General features: G+C 35.0%; 1 protein-coding gene across 3 annotated transcripts in view; it reads right to left on the bottom strand.

Moving 5' to 3' along the window:
- Window positions 1-22,897, bottom strand: part of Pkcdelta (Protein kinase C delta) — a 260,317-nt gene that overhangs the window by 44,221 nt on the left and 193,199 nt on the right. For all 3 annotated transcript variants that reach the window (XM_089100650.1, XM_089100649.1, XM_089100648.1), the window contains 2 exons: window positions 21,110-21,235; window positions 18,579-18,752 (listed from right to left, as the gene is read on the bottom strand). In XM_089100650.1, coding sequence (XP_088956776.1) covers window positions 18,579-18,752; window positions 21,110-21,235 — 300 coding nt within the window. The remainder of the gene's footprint in view (window positions 1-18,578; window positions 18,753-21,109; window positions 21,236-22,897) is intronic.

Here is a 22,897-nt window from a genome sequence, read left to right as displayed (position 1 = left end):
TAAGGTTTTTATAGAAGGCGTTGTCACAAAAACTTCAAAAAAGGCTCATGCGATTGTAAATTCAAACGGTTAGTACCCGTTTTAATAGTCGAAAGTGATTGGAGGGCAACTCGCCCCCCCCCCCCCCGCGCCCATCATTCCCCCAAACACATCAAATCAAAATTTTGAGATAGCGATTTTGTTCAGCGTAGTTTATTTCCACTTAGAAACTATCTTTTTGAGAAGGGCACTCCCCTAAAACCCTCGGAGCAAGGGTTTTAAGTTATGCCCTGGGGGCATATAAGGTTTTTATAGAAGGCATTGTCGTAGAAACTTCAAAATAGACTCACTCGACTGGAAATTAAAAGGGCTAGTGCCCTTTTTAATAGTCGATAGTTATTGGAGGGCAACTAGCCCCCCCTCCCTCCCACGCCCATCATTCCCCCAAACACATCCAATCAAAATTTTGAGATAGCCGTTTTTTTCAGCGTAGTTGCTTTCCAGATAGAAAATATGTTTTGAGGAGGACACTCCACCACAACCCTCTGGGCAAGGGTTTTAAGTTATGGCCAGGGGGCATACAAGGTTTTTATAGAAGGCATTGTCATAGAAACTTCAAAAAAGCTCATTTGATTGGAAATTCAAAGAGCTAGTGCCCTTTTTAATAGTTGAAAGTGATTGGACGGTAACTAACCCCCCTTTCACGCCCACCTTTTAATAGGCAGCGCGCTAGCGCTGTCTAAGTAAAGAACGATGTGGGCACAATGTGTTGTTTTTTGGGTTTTTTTTCCATACCCGGGCACTTCGTATCGAAGGAGTCGTCGTAGAAACTTCTAAAAGGGCTCACTCGATTGGAAATCGGAGTGGCTAGTGTCCTTTTTAATAATCGAAAGTGATTTGAGGGCAACTAGCCCCCCCCCCCCCACGCCCATAATTCCCCCAAACACATCCAATCAAAATTTTGAGATAGCCATTTTGTGCAGCGTAGTTGATTTTCTGATAGAAAATATCTTTTTGAGGAACACACTCCCCCAAAACCTTTGGGGCAAGGGTTTTAAGTTATGACCTGGGGGCATATAAGGTTTCATAGAGGTTGTTGTCGTAGAAACTTCAAACCAGGCTCTTTCGATTGGAAATTCAAATTGCTTGTGCCCTATTTAATAGTTGAAAGTGATTGGGGGGCAACTAGCCCCCCCCCCGCCACGCCCATCATTCCCTCAAACGCATCCAATCAAAATTTTGAGATAGCCATTTTGTTCAGCGTATTTGATTTCCTGATAGAAAATATCTTTTTGAGGAGGACACTCCACCACAACCCTCGGGGCAAGGGTTTTAAGTTATGCCCTGGGGGCATATAAGGTTTTTATAGAAGGCATTGTCGCAAAAACTTCAAAAAAGCCTCATTCGATTGGAAATTCAAACGACTTGAGCCCGTTTTACTAGTCAAAAGTAATTGGAGGGCAACTAGCCCCTCCCCGCACCCATCATTACCCCAAACACATCAAATGAAAATTTTGAGATAGCCATTTTGTTCAGCGTAGTTGATTTCTAGATAGAAAATATGTTTTTGAGGAGGACACTCCCCTACAACCCTCGGGGCAAGGGTGTTAAGTTATGCCCTGGGGGTATATGAGGTTTTTATAGAAGGTATTGTCGTAGAAACTTCAAGAAAGGCTCATTCGATTGGAAATTCAAAGGGCTATTGCCCTTTTAATAGTCTAAAGTGATTGGTGGGCACCTCGCCCCCCCCCCCCGCCCCACGCCCATCATTCTCCCAAAAGCATCCAATCAAAACTTTGAAATATCCATTTTTTTCAGCGTATTTGATTTCTAGATAGAAAATATTTTTTTGAGGAGGACATTCCCCCACGACCCTCGGGGCAAGAATTTTAAGTTATGCCCTGGGGGCATATAAGGTTTTATAGAAGGCGTTGTCGTAGAAACTTCAAAGAAGGCTCATTCAATTGGAAATTCGAACGGCTAGTGCCCGTTTTAGTAGTCTAAAGGGATTTGAGGGCAACAAGCCCCCCCCCCCCCACGCCCATCATTCCCCCAAACACATCCAATCAAAATTTTGAGATAGCCATTTTGTGCAGCGTAATTGATTTCCAGATAGAAAATATGTTTTTGAAGAGGACACTCCCCTACAACCCGTGAGGCAAGGGTGTTAAGTTATGCCCTGGGGTATATAAGGTTTTTATAGAAGGTTTTGTCGTAGAAACTTCAAAACAGGCTCATTCGATTGGAAATTCAAAGGGCTAGTACCACTTTTAATAGTCGAAAGTGATTGGAGGGCAATTAGCCCCTCCTCCCACGCCCATCATTCCCCCAAACACATCCAATTAAAATTTTGAGATAGCCATTTTGTTCAGCGTACTTGATTTCCAGATAGAAAATATCTTTTGAGGAGGACACTCTCCCAAAACCGTCAGGGCAAAGGTTTCAAGTTATGCCCTGGGGGCATATAAGGTTTTTATAGAAGGCGTTGTCGTAGAAACTTCAAAACAGGCTCATTAGATTGGAAATTCAAAGGGCTAGTACCCTTTTTAATAGTCGAAAGTGACTGGAGGGCAACTGGTCCCCCCACGCCCATCATTTCCCCAAATACATCCAATTAAAATTTTGAGATAGCCATTTTGTTCAGTGTAGTTGATTTCCAGATAGAAAATATGTTTTTGAGGAGGACACTCCCCCACAACCCTCAGGGCAGGGATTTTAAGTTATGCCCTATGGGCATATAAGGTTTTTATAGAAGGCGTTGTCGTAGAAACTTCAAAACAGGCTCATTCGATTGGAAATTCAAAGGGCTAGTTCCATTCTTAATAGTCGAAAGTGATTGGAGGGGAACTCATCCCTCCCCACGGCCATCATTCTCCCAAACACATCCAATTAAAATTTCTAGAGAGCCATTTTGTTCAGCGTAGTTTATTTCCAGATTGTAAATACGTTTTTGAGGAGGACACTCTCCCACAACCCTCAGGGCAAGGGTTTTAAGTTATATCCAGGGGAATATAATGTTTTTATAGAAGGCGTTGTCATAGAATATTAAAAAAAAGCTCATTTGATTGGAAATTCAATGGGATAGTGCCTTTTTTAATAGTTGAAAGGGATTCGAGGGCAACTATCCCCCCCCCCCCCGGCCATCATTAACCCAAACACAACCAATCAAAATTTTGAGATAGCCATTTTGTTCAGCGTGGTTGATTTACAGATTGAAAATATGTTTTTGAGGAGGACACTCCCCCACAACCCTTAGGGTAAAGGTTTTAAGTTATACCCAGGGGACATATAATGTTTTTATAGAAGGCGTTGTCGTAGAAACTTCGAAAAAAGCTCATTCGATTGGAAATTCAACGGGCTTGTGCGCTTTTTAATAGTCGAAAGTGATTGGAGGGCAACTAGCCCCCCCCCCCGTGGCCATCATTCCCCCAAACACATCCAATAAAAATTTTGATGAGGAAGATATTCCACCAAGACCCTCTGGGCAAAGGTTTTAAGCTATGTCCTGGGGGCATATAAAGTTTTTATAGTAGACGCTATTACAGAAACTTCAGCGAAGTGCTCATTTAATTTGAGTTCTAAAGTGCTGGTGTCCTGATTAACAATTAAAAGTGATTGGTAATATTTTTTTGTTGTTGTTGTTGTTTAGACCAGGGCACTTCGTATCGAAGGAGTTGTCGTGGGAACTTCGAAAGGGGCTCATTCGCTTGAAAAGAGAAAGGGCTGGTGCCCTTTTTAATATTCGAAAGTGATTGGAGGGCAACTAATCCCCCTCCCACAACCACCCACCCAATTTCCCCATATTTTTAAAAAATAAATGTTGCCTCAAGATTAAATCAAAATGCAGTGTGGTAATGCTAATTCCCAATAAGCTGTCTCAGAAGTATCCAAAGAACAACTGAGGGTATTATATTAAAACTTTCGAGGCTACTTCTGCCTTTAAAAATTTAACCAATCAAAATAGTGTTAGCGTATCCAAGCCATAAAAGAGAATAATCAGATTTTTTTTGCGAATGGTATCAAGTGTTCAATTTTAGGTCGACAAGAGGTGAGGTATTTAACTAAGTTAAACAATACTATTGGTCTCCAGATTTTTATAATGGTGTATGTTGTTAAAAATTGCTGAAAATTTTTCTCCAGCATACAAATAGCAGGTCAAACTATAGTCTTGAAAAATGAAAAGATTTAAAGTGTTATTTTCTTTTCCCCTGAAAAGACTGTGTCGATATAAAACAAACAGAAATGACAAAAAAAAAACTTTTCCACAAAACAAGTTTTTCAAAGAAAATTAAAGAACTCAATTAAACAAAAAATGAACAAAAATAAAATCAAAGAATCTAGCAAGCTAAAATCTATCACAAATCAGCATCGATAAATAAATGAAACCAAAAACGAACAGAAATTAAAATAAATAACCGAGTAAAACTCAAAACGAGCAGAAATTAACATAAGTTGGGCGCAAAACCCCTATGCCTTTCCAAGGCCAGAAAAAAACTTGCACTTTACTGAAAAAAATATAAATGTTTTCACTTTTATAACTTTCATAAATCAAATAATTCTAACATTTTGATTTCTAAATATTAGTATATGTATATTAAACTGACAATGCACATGCATTTGTATTTTTTTCAGTAAAGTGCAAATTTTGTTCTGGCCTTGGGAAGGCATAGGGTTTTTACGCCCAACTTATGTTAATTTCTGCTCTTTTTGAGTTTGACTCGGTTATTTATTGTAATTTCTGTTCTTTTTGGGTTTCATTTATTTATCGATGCTGATTTGTGGTAGTTTCTAGCTTTGTAGATTATTTTATTTTATTTTTGATCATTTTTTGTTTAATGGAGTTCTTTACTTTTCTTTGAAAAACTTATTTTGTGGAAAAAGTTTTTTTTAATTAATATCAAGAAGAAATGCTTCTCCTTAAGCTGCTTTCCATGCAAAAATAGGCTTGAACACACGATCTAGGTAGGGTTAGTATTTTCGTAAAGTGGGTGGGATTAATTTCCCATTGAAAATTAACAGAAATAGACGGGTTGTGTTAAAATAGATATGAAATGGAAACATTAATGTAATAGACCATATCAATTTTGAAATTTTTCTCGCATGGTTTTGAGTGATTTGCATGGGGGAACACAGAATTATATAAATATGGACTTTTCAAGGGATACAGATCAGGATTCGTTTTTAATTCTTATTAATAAAAAAAACAATAAAGCTTTAAAATAAAATAATAATAAAAAACAATAATCATAAAATACTAATAAATAAAATAATCATAAAAAAAATCGGTACTCTTCTATTAAACGAACTCTTTTATCTACGGCAATACACACCAGTCACGAAATAGACTGAGACGCGTGATGAAAACAGGTTTACACTGCCTTCTGCGATATAAACAAAGGGAAGAACTGTATTTAAATGGTTGTTTTGTTGGGGTGGTATGCTTTGCCGCCCCCTCCCCTAATTTGCAAATATATAGCCCAAATTTGTTTCTAAACTATTATATATTCATCCTATATTATTTTATTTCAATAGCATTAACCAAAATAGCATTATATAAAAATTTTCAAACTCTAGGCGTCAATTTTTCCCATCCGATTGGCATCCCTGTTAAGTTTTATTTAATATAAGGTTTCTACTACAGTGCTGCCAATAATTTTTCAGATTTTCTGGATATTCTTAATCAAACACTGCTATTTTTTTAATTTTTAATTAAAAATTCTGTCGCTGTTTTAAACGTAAGGAAAATATATATACGAATTTTACATAGAGAAGAATTTCCACCAGAATGGGGGGAAATTTGTCCGCCGAATTTTTTCAATGGACAACATACTTTTCTTTATTTTTGTTTTTTTGAAATGAAAAGAAAACCCAAAGCAGACTTTGTGGATGCCATGTGTCACTTTATAGTTGCCTTAGAAAGTCAAATTTATAAAGAACAATTGAATATAAAATTTAGTGTATAAATAAGGGCATAATGGGCTCTTTATGATGTCCATGTGTCCGACCCAGCCTTTCCATTCCAAAAATATCATACAAATTGCACTTTTAGTGTACCATTCGGCACTTTATGGACGGCCTTCTGGAGTCCTTGAACATGAGTCCATTATGAGTCCTTGAACACCTCTCCATGATGTTCCAGTGCCTAAATAACGACGAAAAAACACAAGAGGACGTATAACTGCTGCTCAAGTAAAAAAAGTTATTTTTCCTTGGTTCTCAGTGAGGGGGGTTGAAATTTTCTTGATTAAGGTTGCAACAATGGTAATTCAAAGAAATTTTCTTTTTGGTTTGTTAAGATGTCATTTTCAAATCACATGCAGCTTAAGGACGTGATGCACGGGGCTGTTGGAATAGTCCGTAGTTCTACTGCTAGATTTTGTCTCCTATGATAGGTGCAGGATTTGCAGGAAGTCGAAGGGAGATATGCACTTTAATATTAACGGCAAAGAATCCAAGCTTATTAAATTTACGTTCTTATTAATATTTGGATCTCTTGGATTTTTTTTTCCAAGTTTATTATTAATATCAGTCATAATAGACATTTTTCCGCTTGGTGAAAGATTCCAGCCCCGGTCTTCAGACTTCAAACTTTCAGACATACCAGTTTCCATCCCAAGATTTTGAGAGAACCAGTATATATTATTATTTAAATCTCTCTTAACATTTTGGTGTTCATTTGTGTGTGAGTATTGCCGAAATTAAGATTCCGGCTTGTCACCCCCCTCTGGTCTCACATGGGGTGTTAACAGAGAACTTAATTATATTGTTTTTTATTTTGAACTCACTTTTTGTTTCCATAGACTTGGATTAATAGGAAACGACCTTGTAATCTATCTAATACTGGACAAATTAGGATTTTGGTTGTTCACCCTCTTCTGTTTTCGCTTAGGGTGTTTATGGGGTACTAAAGGACTGAATTTTTCAATTCTTATATCATTTTTGATTTCCTTGGACTTAAATAAATAAAGGCTGTCCATTGAATCCAGAAAATGTTGCAGAAATTTAAATTCGAGAGTCCCCCCTTCCTCCTCTTCCCCCACTTTTCCCCGAAAAAAGGAATTTTTCTGAACTGCCAAACTTTGTTGAGCTAGAATTTGTTATTAGGGATGTGCTGAACATTTCAGGGTAAAAAATATTTCTGTCGCTAAAACACCGAGGTTTGGCCTATTTTTTGTTGTTTTACCTGGACTAGTAATTAAAATAAGCCTACTTGTGTATTATACCGCAAATACTCAAGAAGTGAAGTTAGGTTTATTCTTTTGAAAAATAGCAAAACATGATGAAAATATAATACTTTAGAAAAAAATGTGGGCTATATATTTGTACATAAGAAGGGGGGGAGGGGTAACCTAACTCCCACCCCTAATGTGCAAATATATAGCCCAAATTATACAATTCCAATGTATTCTGTCACCCGCCACTTGTTTTCCACTGAGCGTAAACTAATTGTTTCTTAATACAGACAGACAAAAAGGTCTGTTCTCGAGTTTTACACAGGGTAAACTTGAATATTTTCGGTATATTACACAAGTACCAAAATAAGACCTTAAATTGGCAATCGAAAGGCTTTGAAAGAGAAAAAAAAAATTCCTAAGTCATTAGAAATTCATCTGGGCTGTGAAGTGTGAGGAATTGCCTAAGGTTTCAGGGTATGGTAGTAAATACATCTCTTTTTTAAAAGTTTTTTTCACCACCATGAAAAAAAATTTAAGCGGTAAAAAAATCCAACACGATAACCACATATAGAATATCTATTTGGGAGGGCTTAGAGTAGAGATCCCTATGTATTCCATTCTATATATTGTAAACTCTGCCTCCCCTTCCTTCTACTCCATATAGTCATTTTAGTAGCTTTTCTTCTGTGATTTCCACTATTGAACTTCTGAAACTTAAACCGGACAACTCTACTCATAATTTCAAAATTAAAACATATTGTAATTTAAAATTTTGTACACTAAGCTTAAGCTTAAAATATTATATTCTGTTCATCCCCATTTGATTTTCAAAAACAGATTAACCCACAAACTAATTTTAATCAGCTTGGATTACTCGACCCCTTATTCTTTAAACTAAATTATTGATAGTTCTTTTTAAACCCACAAACTAATAAATCAACAAACGCATAAACCCACAAACTAACTAATTTGAGCTAAGAGTATTCGACCCCTCATCTATTAAAATAAATTATTGATAATTCATTTTGAAGTCCTGTAATGACTCTATTTTCAATATTTTGCTAAAATATTTTTTATGACTAAAAATGTACAATAAACAGGAACCATGCTAAATTTACAATTAGGAATATTTGAGGTTGTTTGTGCTGGTTAAATAAAGAACAAAAGCAGTTTATTTAATTCTACGAAAATGTATATACTATCCTGGCAAAAGTTATCTTCTGAAGAATTCCTATTACTGTATCTGTTATTTCAATTTTTGAAGGGTTTTACTGATTGTGAAGTTCTCGAAGAGAAATCACTCTTAGCAAACCCGAAAAAACAATTATTTACCTATTCCTTGTATTATTAAGCGATTTTATTAAAATAGTGTGGTGTCACGGTGTGTGAGATCAAAACGTTTACGCAACATTTTAATTTAAAAGCAATTGATGAAAATAGTCCCTTTATGAGAGACTTAGAGGGATTTCATGCTGTTATTGGTTTCTTGAAATTTGGCTGCTTCTCATTTAAATTAAAGTAAAAACTGTTTTGATTATAACCATCACCCTTTCAACCAGTTTTTTTTCGTAATTTCCGTTTCACGACTGAAAAGGCATCCCTGGTACGAGCCTGCTATTTCTCAGCATCAAATCTGGTCTTTAACTATGTTAGCTATCACGTTTTTCTAAGTTTTTAGAAACAAAAGTATTAGCTTAAAAGCTGCTAGATCATAATTTTCCAAAACCCACTGACCCTCCCTTTCTTCTTGCGGTTGATTTACAATAATGGAAAAGAGCCAATCCATTTGTGACGCGCTAAATGAACTCTATGCAACCAATTATTAAATTGTCCACTGTATCATTTTTTTTTCATTCTGACAATAATTTCGATCGATTAGTTTTTAGGGATGTGTTGAACATTTCAGGGGGAAAAATATTTCTGTCGCTAAAACGCCAAGGTTTGGCCTATTTTTTCGTTGTTTTACCTAAACTATTATATAAAATAAGGGTACTTGTGTATTATACCGAAAAAAAATCAAGAAGTGAAGTTGGTTTGATTCTAATGAAAAATACAAAAAAATGATGAAAATATAATACTTTAGAAAAAAAATTGGGCTACATTTTTGCATATTAGGGGGGGTAACCCCCCCCTTAATGCGCAAATATATAGCCTAAATTATATAATTCCAATGTATTTTCTCACCCACCCCTTGTTTTCAACTTAGCGTTAACTTTGTTTCTTAATACAAACAGATAAATAAGGTCTTTTCTCAAGTTTTACACAGCGTAAACTTGAGTGTTCGCGGTATAATACACAAGTACATAAATAAAACCTTATATTGGCCGTCGAAAGGCTTTGAAAGAGAAAACATTCCTAAGTCATTAGAAATTCATCTGGGCTGTGAAGTGCGAGGAATTGCCTAAGGTAGCATGGTAGTAAATATATCTCTTTTTCGAAACTTTTTTTTCACCACAATGAAAAAAAAAAGATTAAAACGATTTTAAAAAATCCAACACAATAACCACCTATAGAATATCTATTTGGGAGGGCTTAAGGTAAAGATCCCTATTTATTCTAATCTATGTATTGTATACTCGATCCCCCCTCCCTCCATCCCATGTTATCTTTCTAGTAGTTTTCCTTCTGTGATTTCCGCTATTAAACTTCCAAAACTTAAGCCAGACAACTTCACTTGTAATTCTAAAATTAATTTATAATTTATATATTTATATATAATATATAATTTAATAATATATAATACCAAATTAATATAATTTAAAATTTTATGCACTAAGCATAAGCTTAAAATATTATATTCTGTTCATTCCCGTTTGATTTTCAAAAACGGATAAACTCACAAACTATTTAATTTCAGCTAAGAGTATTTAGCCCCTCATTCAGTAAACTAAATTATTGATAGTTCATTTTGAAGTCCTGTAATTGCTGTATTTTGCTAATGTACTTTTTTAAGATTAAAAATTTACAATAAACAGGAAACATATTAAATTAAAAATTTTGAATATTTGAAGTTGTTTATGCTGTTTAACTCAAAGTATAAACACATACTGAACAAGTACTGACAAAACTCTCCAAAAGTGACCCCGCGTACCTCAGCGCCTCTAGAGGGGAAATGTTGTACTACTTAATCGCTCCGAGTCAATAAATTAAATTTAATACAGCTTTTACGGAACAAGTATAATCACCGACGGAACTTGAAAAATTTAGGCGCCAGGTTCGCATAGGTATGGAATCGTCTCCGGAGACGCGGAGAAAGGGTAATTTTTTTTTTGTGTGGAGAGGATAGGTTTTGTCAGTACTTGTTGTATGTGTTTATACTTTGGTTTAACTAAAGAACAAAAGCAGTTTATCTAGTTCTACAAAAATATATATAGTAGCCCGGCATCAATTTCACAGTCTACATAATTCTTCATACCAGGATTGATGCCATCAATACTTGTATGAAGAATTATGTTATTTCAGCTGTGACATTTAACAATTTTTGAAGGGTTTTTCTGATTGTAAATTTCTTGAAGAAAATCACTAAAGTTCGAATTTTGTTCCAATTCTATAAGAATGACCCTTGAATCGCAATGACCTTTAATTAGAACAGATAGCTCTTTTGAAAGTACTAAAAGAAATTTAGCGTAAAGAGCAAGGTATTGACTATGGTGCAAACCCCCTCATATACGTAATAATTTTTGTTCATTTTAAGTTTTAATGTTGCTCATTACTTTTAGTGGAAAATCTTTTTTTTTTATTTAATTTCTGATCGCTGTTTAAACAACGCATGGAAATCTGGCATCCCCATTTATAGAAATGTCCCTTCCCCGATGAAAATATCCTCCATGGAAAGATCCTCCCACGTAATCCTCTCCGCCCAATCCATACTAGAAAAATCCCCCCTGAAAACGTCTGTATACCTCCCGATAACCAATACTAAATGTAAACAATAGGCAAAGCTCATAATTTGCAACCCTTCCCCCTTGAGCTGTGGTGGCTTAAGTCATCTTCAAAGACATAATTATTGGATTTTTTACTATGCTGAACAAAATGGCTATTTCAAAATTTTGATCGGATGACTTTGAGATAAAATGAGCGTGGGAGGGGGCCTAGTTGCCCTTCAATTATTTGGTCACTTAAAAAGGGCCCTAGAACTTTTAATCTCCGTTCGAATGATCCCTCTTGCGATGTTATAGGACCACTGGATCGATACGATCACCTCTGGGGAAAAAAAAATAAATAAACACGCATCGTGATCTTTCTTCTGGCGAAAAATACAAAATTCCACATTTTCGCAGATAGGAGCTTGAAACCTCTACAGTAGGGTTTTCTGACACGCTGAATCTGATGGTGTAATTTTCATTGAGATTGTATGACTTTTAGGGGGTGTTTCTCCCTTTTTTCAAAAATAGGACGAATTTTTTCAGGCTCCTAACGTTTGATGGGTAAAACTAAACTTGATGAAACTGATGTATTTGAAATTAGCATAAAATTTAATTCTTTTGATGTATCTATTGGTATCAAAATTCTGTTTTTTAGAGTTTCAGTTACTATTGAGTTGGGTCACTCCTTACATACAGTTCGCTACCACAAACTGTTTGATACCAGCTATGAAAATTAGACATTAAATTTAGTTATGTTCAAATAGAAAATATAAAAATGTTTTCACAGAAAAAAAAAATTAGTTTCAGATTCTGAATTTTTCGTTTAAAAACTTTCTATCTAATTTGGAAGGTTTGATGTTTATGCATTTATCACAGTAAACCTAAAATTAGCAAATTAATCTCGTTTCTTTGTAGTACTAAAGTATTTCTCTTCCGCTAAGTATTCTGATGGCAAGAATAAACCGCCCCCTTTTTTTTAGTTTCACAGATATTTGATTCTCACAAGCATTACTAGTAAAATATCTCTTACTGATTATAAGGTTACGATTATAAGGTTACGGCAAGAACAAACCGCACCCCTTTTTTTTAGTTTCACCGATATTTGATTCTCACAAGCATTACTAGTAAAATATCTCTTACTGATTATAAGGTTACGATTATAAGGTTACGGCAAGAACAAACCGCACCTCTTTTTTTTAGTTTCACCGATATTTGATTCTCACAAGCATTACTAGTAAAATATCTCTTACTTATTATAAGGTTACGATTATAAGGTTAAGACAAGAATAAACCACACACCTTTTTTTTAGTTTCACCGATATTTGATTCTCACAAGAATTACTAGTAAAATATATCTTACTGATTATAAGGTTACGATTATAAGGTTACGGCAAGAACAAACCGCACCCCTTTTTTTTAGTTTCACCAATATTTGATTCTCACAAGCATTACTAGTAAAATATCTCTTACTGATTATAAGGTTACGATTATAAGGTTACGTCAATTACAAACCGCACCCCTTTTTTTAGTTTCACCGATATTTGATTCTCACAAGCATTACTAGTAAAATATCTCTTACTGATTATAAGGTTACGATTATAAGGTTACGACAAGTACAAACCGCACCCCTTTTATTTAGTTTCACCGATATTTGATTCTCACAAGCATTACTAGTAAAATATCTCTTACTGATTATAAGGTTACGATTATAAGGTTACGGCAATAATAAACGACACCCCCTTTTTTTAGTTTCACCGATATTTGCTTCTCACAAGCATTACTAGTAAAATATCTCTTACTGATTATAAGGTTACGATTATAAGGTTACGGCAAGAACAAACCGCACCTCTTTTTTTTAGTTTCACGGATATTTGATTCTCACAAGCATTACTAGTAAAATATCTCTTACTGATTATAAGGTTACGATTATAAGGTTACGGCAAGAACAAACCGCACCCCTTTTTTTAGTTTCACCGATATTTGATTCTCACAAGCATTACTAGTAAAATATCTCTTACTGATTATAAGGTTACGATTATAAGGTTACGTCAAGAACAAACCGCACCCCTTTTTTTAGTTTCACCGATATTTGATTCTCACAAGCATTACTATTAAAATATCTCTTACTTATTATAAGGTTACGATTATAAGGTTACGGCAAGAATAAACGACACCCCTTTTTTTTAGTTTCACCGATATTTGATTCTCACAACCATTACTAGTAAAATATCTCTTACTGATTATAAGGTTACGATTATAAGGTTACGGCAAGTACAAACCGCACCCCTTTTTTTAGTTTCACCGATATTTGATTCTCACAAGCATTACTAGTAAAATATCTCTTACTGATTATAAGGTTACGATTATAAGGTTACGACAAGAATAAACCGCACCCCTTTTTTTTAGTTTCACCGATATTTGATTCTCCCAAGTATTACTAGTAAAATATATCTTACTGATTATAAGGTTACGATTATAAGGTTACGTCAAGAAAAAACCGCACCCCGTTTTTTTAGTTTCACCAATATTTGATTCTCACAAGCATTACTAGTAAAATATCTCTTACTGTTTATAAGGTTACGATTATAAGGTTACGGCAAGAACAAACCGCACCCCTTTTTTTAGTTTCACCGATATTTGATTCTCACAAGCATTAATAGTAAAATATCTCTTACTGATTATAAGGTTACGATTATAAGGTTACGGCAAGAACAAACCGCCCCCTTTTTTTAGTTTCACCGATATTTGATTCTCACAAGCATTACTAGTAAAATATCTCTTACTGATTATAAGGTTACGATTATAAGGTTACGGCAAGAACAAACCGCACCTCTTTTTTTTAGTTTCACGGATATTTGATTCTCACAAGCATTACTAGTAAAATATCTCTTACTGATTATAAGGTTACGATTATAAGGTTACGACAAGAATAAACCACACCCCTTTTTTTTAGTTTCACCTATATTTGATTCTCACAAGTATTACTAGTAAAATATATCTTACTGATTATAAGGTTAAGATTATAAGGTTACGTCAAGAAAAAACCGCACTACGTTTTTTTAGTTTCACCAATATTTGATTCTAACAAGCATTACTAGTAAAATATATGTTACTGTTTATAAGGTTACGATTATAAGGTTACGGCTAGAACAAACCGCCCCCATTTTTTTAGTTTCACAGATATTTGATTCTCACAAGCATTACTAGTAAAATATATCTTACTGATTATAAGGTTACGATTATAAGGTTACGGCAAGAACAAACCGCACCCCTTTTTTTTAGTTTCACCGATATTTGATTCTCACAAGCATTACTAGTAAAATATCTCTTACTGATTATAAGGTTACGATTATAAGGTTACGGCAAGAAAAAACCGCACCCCTTTTTTTTAGTTTCACCGATATTTGATTCTCACAAGCATTACTAGTAAAATATCTCTTACTGGTTATAAGGTTACGATTATAAGGATACAGCAAGAACAAACCGCACCCCTTTTTTTTAGTTTCACCGATATTTGATTCTCACAAGCATTACTAGTAAAATATCTCTTACTGATTATAAGGTTACGATTATAAGGTTACTGCAAGAACAAACCGCACCCCTTTTTTATAGTTTCACCGATATTTGATTCTCACAAGCATTACTAGTAAAATATCTCTTACTGATTATAAGGTTACGATTATAAGGCTACTGCAAGAACAAACCGCACCCCTTTTTTTTAGTTTAACCGATATTTGATTCTCACAAGCATTACTAGTAAAATATCTCTTACTGATTATAAGGTTACGATTATAAGGTTACTGCAAGAACAAACCGCACCCCTTTTTTTTTAGTTTCACCGATATTTGATTCTCACAAGCATTACTAGTAAAATATATCTTACTGATTATAAGATTACGTTACGGTTAGACAATCAGTTTTAGTAAATTTTGGGACCAAAATAGTTTGGGGTCCCCTCCCCTCCCATTGTTTAGATTTAGTCCGAACTCCAAAAAAGCACAGCTTTGAAACTTATTATCGCTTACTACCCAGCTGGGAATGAATGTTATCACACAAGAACAATATAATAAAAAGATTTTGGTTTTTATCACGGTACGTCGAGAATGAAAAGGCTCATTTATTTGTATTGGTTAGAAAAATATGATTGTCAGTTCAAATATTTTGAATGAGGATCATTTAAATAAAATAGTCATAATTAACATCCAGCTATATTTGTTGTAGACTAAAATGTATTTTTTCTTGGGAAAGCAGAACAAGTGATGGTAACACAGTGATGCTAAATTAGAAGCATTTAAGTTGTACCGTAATATGCTGAAATAAATTTTTCGGAGAGCTAAACCAGTATATTTTACAAAGAGATTTGTTGATTAAAAAATATAAAGAAGACGTGGGACGTGATTAAGGAAGTTAGTCGGCCATCCAGAAAACTAGAAGGTCTCCCTAAGTCTCTCATGCTAGACGATCAACTTTTCACTGAAAAAGGCCAATTACGACACCATATGAACAAATTCTTTGCGGAGATAGGGAAAACAAGGCTAATAGCGTTTCCTACTGCTCTGTGTCACAGTCTCGAAAGCAGTTCCTAGGCACCCCGTGCTTGAAATCAATGGTTCTTGAGGATGTTTTGGTGCAGTAACGTTACGGTGCAGTAACTGTTAACTACGTTACGATGCAATTACAAATATTGTTTTGTCTTTAAAGAATTCTTCAGCAGGTTTTGACAAAATTTCTGCTAAAGCAATTAAACATATCCTTCCATCGATTATCACCCCACTTTGCCATTTGATTAATAGGTCATTTCAACTAGGAGTATTTCTCCAACGTCTTAAATTATAGCGTGTGATAGCTCTCTTTAAAGGAGGTGACCGTGAAGATCCTGGGAACTTTAGGCCGATCTCTCTTTTGTAAGTATTCTCTAAGATATTTGAAAGGCCAATGCTCAAACGTCTGGTGAGATTTCTTGAAACAATTTTTTTCCATCAGCATCAGTTTGGGTTTCACGCAAAGTATTCAACAGAACATGCTTGTAATAAACTTCTTCAGTTTATAAGAAGATCATCATATTCTAGTCTTATTCCTGCAGCCATTTTTCTTGATGTAAAGAAAGCTTTTGACAGCCTTACACACAAGATCCTCATTGGTAAACTTTCTCATCATGGTGTGCGTGGGGAAGCATTGTCTTGGTTCTCTTCATACCTCATTGATAGATCTATCGCAACGGAAGATACAGACAAACAAGTTCCAATTGAATACAGAGTAACCCAAGGTTTTATTCTTGGGCGAACCCTCTTCCTGATCTGTGTGAACGACCTCTATAGACTTTTTAACACCCCAATTACCATTGTTTGCTGTGGATTGTGTCAAAACTTTTTACTCTCAGACTGCGTCGGCGTTCACATCTGATAGTCGAGAAGAATAAGTAGCAGTTGCAGATGACACTACTCTAGGTTCTACAGCTCTGGATGAGTCATCAGTTATTCTAAGGCTTCAAGAAATGATTGAGAAGATACTCAATTGGTTTGACATAAATCAACTAGCTTTAAATGTAAAAAAGTCGTACTTTCTTTTTTTTTTCCCGTACAGGTGTGAGCTGCTCCCCGAATCGATATGTGCGATTCCTGGGTGTTCTTTTGGATGAAAATTTATCGTTTAAGTGGCACGTTCAAGTAATAAGAGTGAAAATTTCCCGTGGACTTGGAATCATCCGAAAATTAAAGTGTTTATTTCCTTTTCCTATACTCCGTCTTTCATATTTGTCTCTCATTTTCCATTATATGTTAGTGTTCGTCTGTGTGGATGTCTACATTTCCTTCTGTACTTGCTCACATTCATGTTCTTCATGAGAAAGCAGTAAGACTTCTCCAGTCGACTGCGCACACTCCTGTCGATCTCTTTAAGATTAAAGATATTTATGTTATATCTCTATCTTCATTGGCATATCAATTCTTCCATGGAGATCTCCCATGTTGTTTTTCTGGACTACTTAAACTAGTAGGGGAAGTAAATTTGTATACAGTTCGAAACTGGGAGAATGTGATGATTCCGGCTACTCCCTCGGTTCGTTCAGACTTTGGTCTGGTCGTGACTGTGGGGTGTGCTTGGAACTTGGTTTGTGCTGAGATCCGTCAGTCACGAATACTGCTCCTTTAAGAGACATACGAAAAGTTTCTTATTAAAGGTAAATATTAAATAATTTTTTGTTGTTTTATGGTTTAATTTTTTTTTTTGGGGGGGGGGGGTGTTATGTTGGCGTTGGATCCTCGATGATGTAGAAAATTTTAAATTGTTTTTTTTATTGTCGGGTGATAGGAGGGTCGCTGTTCTGTGTGGACGGTCGGTGAGTTGATTTCTTTTCCTTGTGGATTTATAAATTAGACATGGTTTAGTATATGTATGCCAAGTTTTAACATTATTCATTTATTCTATGTCGTTTCCCAAATAACGAGCCATTGAGCCCTTTGGGATATTGTTTTTGTTATTGTTATTTTATGGAAATAAATGGAACTTGAAATTGAACTAGTCAAGTTTATGGGGCAATCAGACCCAGCCATAGAACGTCGGCTTATCCCAAAGCTTCTTCTATTTTTCATATAGGTTACATTTCTCAATTCTAACCCCCCTCTCCCAGTCAGTGTCATTACTAGCCAAAATATTTGGGGCGGGGGGAGGAGCAAGAGATTTTACCGACTGGCTGGCAATTTTTACCGACTGTTTTTGTCAATATAATTAGCATAATGTCCTTTTCGAATACAATACGTAAAATCACAGCAAAAAATGCTGATTATTCAACCAAATAGTAAGTTGTGACACCATCTGTAAAATCACGGCAGGAGTCAGTAAAACTGCGGCGTTTACCGATCAAGTTCGAAATTTCTGTAGATGACATGTCAATATTTTCGTGGTCTTTAATGAACTGAACAAAAAATGTTAGTGGCGTCGGAAAAATCGTGCCGCAAAGCGCCACAATTTGACCGATTTCTTTGTTTACTGAGTGGCCAAAAACACTGGGGGGCTTCCTCCCTACCCCCCCCCCATACGTGACGGCCCTGCTCCCAATTAAGACTTGCTTTTATCCTTATTTAATGTGCCAATTGTCTGTCATATTTTACAGTTGTTACTAAATGAACTCAGGCTATAAACATCAATGCGGAACCAAAGGAAACCGTGGAACCAAAATCAACTTTGGAACCGTTAAATCTTAGCTGTTAAAAAGTTCCGTTGGATTTTCTGCTATATTTTTTTATTTCGTTGGATTTTCAGATTCTTCTTTGGACTTTAATCTCGTTAGATTTTGTTAGCCAATCAAACTATTCCTTATCTCTGGGGGAAAAATAGCTCCGCCTATTTAAAAGCAGGCTTAATAATACTGAGCAGAAAATATACAAACTAGAAAGTGAAATTTTCGAAGAGACATTTAACTCCACCTTTCAAAAACCTATTGTTCCTTTTGTTAGAAATATTTAGCCAGTAAAAGGAATAAAAAACATTGGATTCACGACATTCTACAAGTAAACTCTCTGTTTCTCTGTCGTCACACTCTATTGATAATATGACAAACCTCTGTTTGGAAAGTACAAAATAGATGACACAGGTATGGGTGCTTAGTGCCAAGTGCCAGAACTTTGCGCTCAATAAGGGTGCATTCCACGTCATCATCCTCAAGTACGACGTCTTTTTTCAGGCATTTGATGGCGTAATAACACTCAGTGTTCTTAAGCTCTGCTAATAGGACCTGAAATATATGTCTTATAGTTATACAGGAACACGTGGATTTGTTTCCCTAGTTTCCCCTTGTTTATAGTTAAATACACTTAATAAAGACAAATAAATTGAAATAAAATTAATAACCTCTTCTGTAGGAGAATGAGACGGCTAGAGACAATAAGACACACGAACTAGCAAAACTCGCACTTTTATCAAGAAAGGATTATCTAAGAAATTAAACGAAACATTTTTAAAACGAAGTATACTTCTCTTGTTGCAAACTAGCTACTTAATGATTTTATTTCTTTCTGTATTGGCAACACTGCTTTTTCTAGGGCGGACTAATAGCCCAAATTTGGAATGCATTTCGGTTGCTCTGATTTGTGAAACCCCTGAATAGGCCCAAAATTTCTTTCGTCTCTGAGAAGTTTGTAATTTAAAAGACATGTAGGCAGGACTGGGTAGACCTGAATGAAAACAAAATATTTCAAAGGTCTGATGTTGCTACATAAGACGCCTGAAACTGGGCAAACAGATTTTTTGCTCCTCAGATTGACTTAGAACGACAGGGCATGCAGATAAAGACAAGGGGGCCTAAAGGACGGTAAAAACGTTTCCTAAGGACATTGAAGAGAAAAGCTACTTGAATAAATATCCATTGATTCTTGAGCCCAAAATAGACCCATACTTGTTTTGTCCACAGTCAGTTAGTGACTTAATGGATATTTATTGCATTTTGGAAATTTTGAAAAGTAGGTGTTATTTAGATATAAATGTTATATGTTATTTATATGTTATATTAGATATAAATATTATATGTTATATAAATGTTATTTAGATATAAATAATTGGATGGTTCGTTCGGGTAGGTTTGAATCATCTTGAAGATTTTCTTGAATAATCAGTTTTAGTGTTTTGTCAGTTTACATTTGTTGTTGTACCTTTTTTTGTTGGTTTGTTGTGTCTCACCATGGCCCAATAGGGTTTCCTCTGAATAAATCTGTATATCCACCCTCGGTCGTACAATTCTAAGATGAAAGAAGTGGGCAGTATTAACTAGTGATGGGATAACCATAAAATGTGCAAAATATTGATTTCTCTGATATGTGTAAAACTTTCCAGTGAAGTAGACTGGACCATGGGAAAGTAAAATTACACAGACTCTCAAATCATATAGATAATGGTACCAAGAGGAGCAGCTATTATTTTAGAGGCAACCCCCCTTTATATATGTAATAATGAGAGATTTTATATAATTAAAGATTTATATAATTAAAGAAATTATTCCGTATATGAATTATCATGTATAATTTCTCCTCCTTAATTCTAAAGTTTTTTATTGTTTTAAAAGGTAGAGTTGTGAGGAAGATTAAAAAAAAGGGAAAAAAAAGGGGTGGGGACGGGGCTAAGCTGCCCTCTAAACTTTTTCGTCACCTAAAAAGGGCACTAGAACTTCTAATTTTCGTGTGGATGAGCCCTCTTACGATATTATAGGACCACTTGGTCGATACAATCACCCCTAAAAAAAAAACAAAAACAAATAAACGAGCATTCGTGATCTTTCTTCTGGTAAAAAAAAATAATACAAAATTCCTAATTTTCGCAGATGAAAGCTTGAACCTTCTACAATAGGTTTCTCTGATACGGTGAATCTGATGGTGGGATCTTCATTAAGCGTCTATGACTTTTAGGGGGTGTCGTCCCATTTTTTCGAAAGTAAAGCAATTATTCTCAGGCTCGTAACCTTTCATGCGTGAGACTAAACTTAATGAAACCTATATTTTTGAAATAATCATAAAAATTCAATTCTTTTGATATATCTATTGGTATCAAAATTCTATTTCTTAGAGTTTTGGCTACTATTGAGCCGGGTCTCCCCTTACTTACAGCTCGTTACCACGAACTGTTTGATATTATTATGGTACTAAGAGTAGCCTATGGTACCATAATAGTACTAAGAGGAGCCGTTATTATTTTGTAAAACCTTGATTAGTATTGTGATGGTATTTTTTCTACTGTTGTTGTTGTTATTATGAAAATTAAAACATATTTTCACTTTAATGTCTGTTTTGCTTATATAACATCTGTATAAGACATGTCTGTCTGTATATAACATGTTTTAATATGACTCTTTACTTTTCTTAAGAAGCTTTTTTTTATCGAATAAAATCAAATAAGATTTTATCAAATAAGTTGCGGTTACGATAGGGCCGAGTCGCTCCTTACTTATAGCGTGTTATCACACTCTTTGATAACTGTTACCCAGCGGAACGGACGGTGCTTTTCTACGTGGTCAACTGTATATTTTCATGTTGTGTGAATTGTATACAATATTTTTGAAGTCTGAAATTCTAAAAAGTATCCTGGCTCAATATATGACCTTACCTTACCAAAACTGCCTTTCCCAAGTACTTTCAGAAATACAAAGTCACCTGCACCATATTTTCGGAATTTTGGACGGTTTCTCGCCGGAGGCTCTGTTAAGGGCCTAGCAACTTCAGAATCTGATTCCTAAAAGAAAACAACATTAGATACTGTTTTATATTATTTAAAACGAAATGTATAAAATTATTTAAGGTTATGCTTTCTTAAAAAGTAAGAGGTATCTATCTAACAGAATATTTAGCAACATTAAACTTATATTTTGCAAATACCAAAGACAGAATTAAGTAGAACACTGTTTAAGTCTAATGATAAAAAAAATACAAACAAACACAAGAAAAAAATAACAAGGGAATTCAAGGCATTTTCGAAAAAATGTTTTTGCAGCAATTCATCGATGTTGCACACAGTCATTCTCAGAAAAGATGAATAGCAATTCAAAATCCCCGGGCCAGCCAGTGCCAAAATGGAGCCAATCCTCATCATAGACAAATAGGCAGTGTGGTCTTCGTCGCTATTTGCGTCCAATCCTCATCGTTCTTAGATATTAATTAAAAAAAACTTTTTCCACAAAATAAGTTCTTCAAAAAAAAGTTAAGAACTCCTTCAAACAAAAAATGAGAAAAAATAAAAACAAATAATCTACCAAGCGTGAAACTACCACAAATCAGCATCGATAAATAAATGAAACCCAAAACGAAGAGAAATTACAACAAATAACCGAGTCAAACTCGAAACGAGCAGGAATTAACATAATTTGGGCTCAAAACCCCTATGCCTTCCCATGGCCAGAACATAATTTGCACTTTACTGAAAAAAATACAAATTTTTTTACTTTTGTAACTTTAATAAATCAAATAATATTAAAATTTTGATTACTAAATATCAGTATATGTATATTAAACTGACAATGCACAACGGTTTCTTTCCCGCAAGCAGTGACTTTTTCCCGTAAATCAGGAAGGTCGCCTCATGATATTAGATGCATGTTCCACAAAATGGGTGACAAAATGTCACAAGGCAACTAAAAATAATAAAACTAGAGAAAATTCATATCTTTGGGCTTCAGCACCGGAAGAAAACAAGATAAAAAAAGAATATAATGATTGCAAAATGAAGAATATATTTTCCCAAACGCTTTTCTATTTTACCTCCCTCTATTTGCAACAATTTTTTGAATATCCTATCTGAATTTTTTTCGCATTAGACACTGTCAGCGCCCACAGTGTTTTGAGATTATTAGTAATGTGAAGACCAAGCCACCGGAAAGAAGAGACACAGGGAATAAAGAAAATAACACAGCTAAGAGGGATACTCGCACTCGAATTAAATGAAGTATATTCGCACTTATCAACGTTCAACATAAGCCCAATCCGTCTGAACTAGTATGAGATCCAGCTGACAGAATGTGAGAGCCCAGCCCTAAAACGACTGACAAGGAGAACATCATCCGCATAAGCGAGATACGAGACATCAATTCCATCAGAAATCAAAGCGAAGGCAAAGATAAAAGGATAGGAGCAATACATAACTTAACAATAGTTGCAGAAAGCACACCACCTTGACAGACCCCACGTCGAATCACCTTTGAATCAGAAACTACTCCATTAAATTTTACCCGAATAAAAGAGTTCGAATACCAGTACCGTAACAAAACAACAATAGAAAGGATAATATTGTTGGAAAAAAGGGAATAGAGTGCATGTGAGTGGACTATTCTATCGAAAGCTTTCGAAAGATCAAGAGTACAGATATGAAGAGGAGATTTATTGTTAACAGATTGCAACAGGA

Source organism: Artemia sp. Qi Xiang Cuo, chromosome 14 (genome assembly GCF_049724085.1).
Source record: "Artemia sp. Qi Xiang Cuo chromosome 14, ASM4972408v1, whole genome shotgun sequence".
NCBI lineage: Eukaryota > Metazoa > Arthropoda > Branchiopoda > Anostraca > Artemiidae > Artemia > Artemia sp. Qi Xiang Cuo.
The sequence above is the reverse complement of the archived record's forward strand: the minus strand, read 5'-3'. Positions and strand labels throughout refer to the sequence as shown.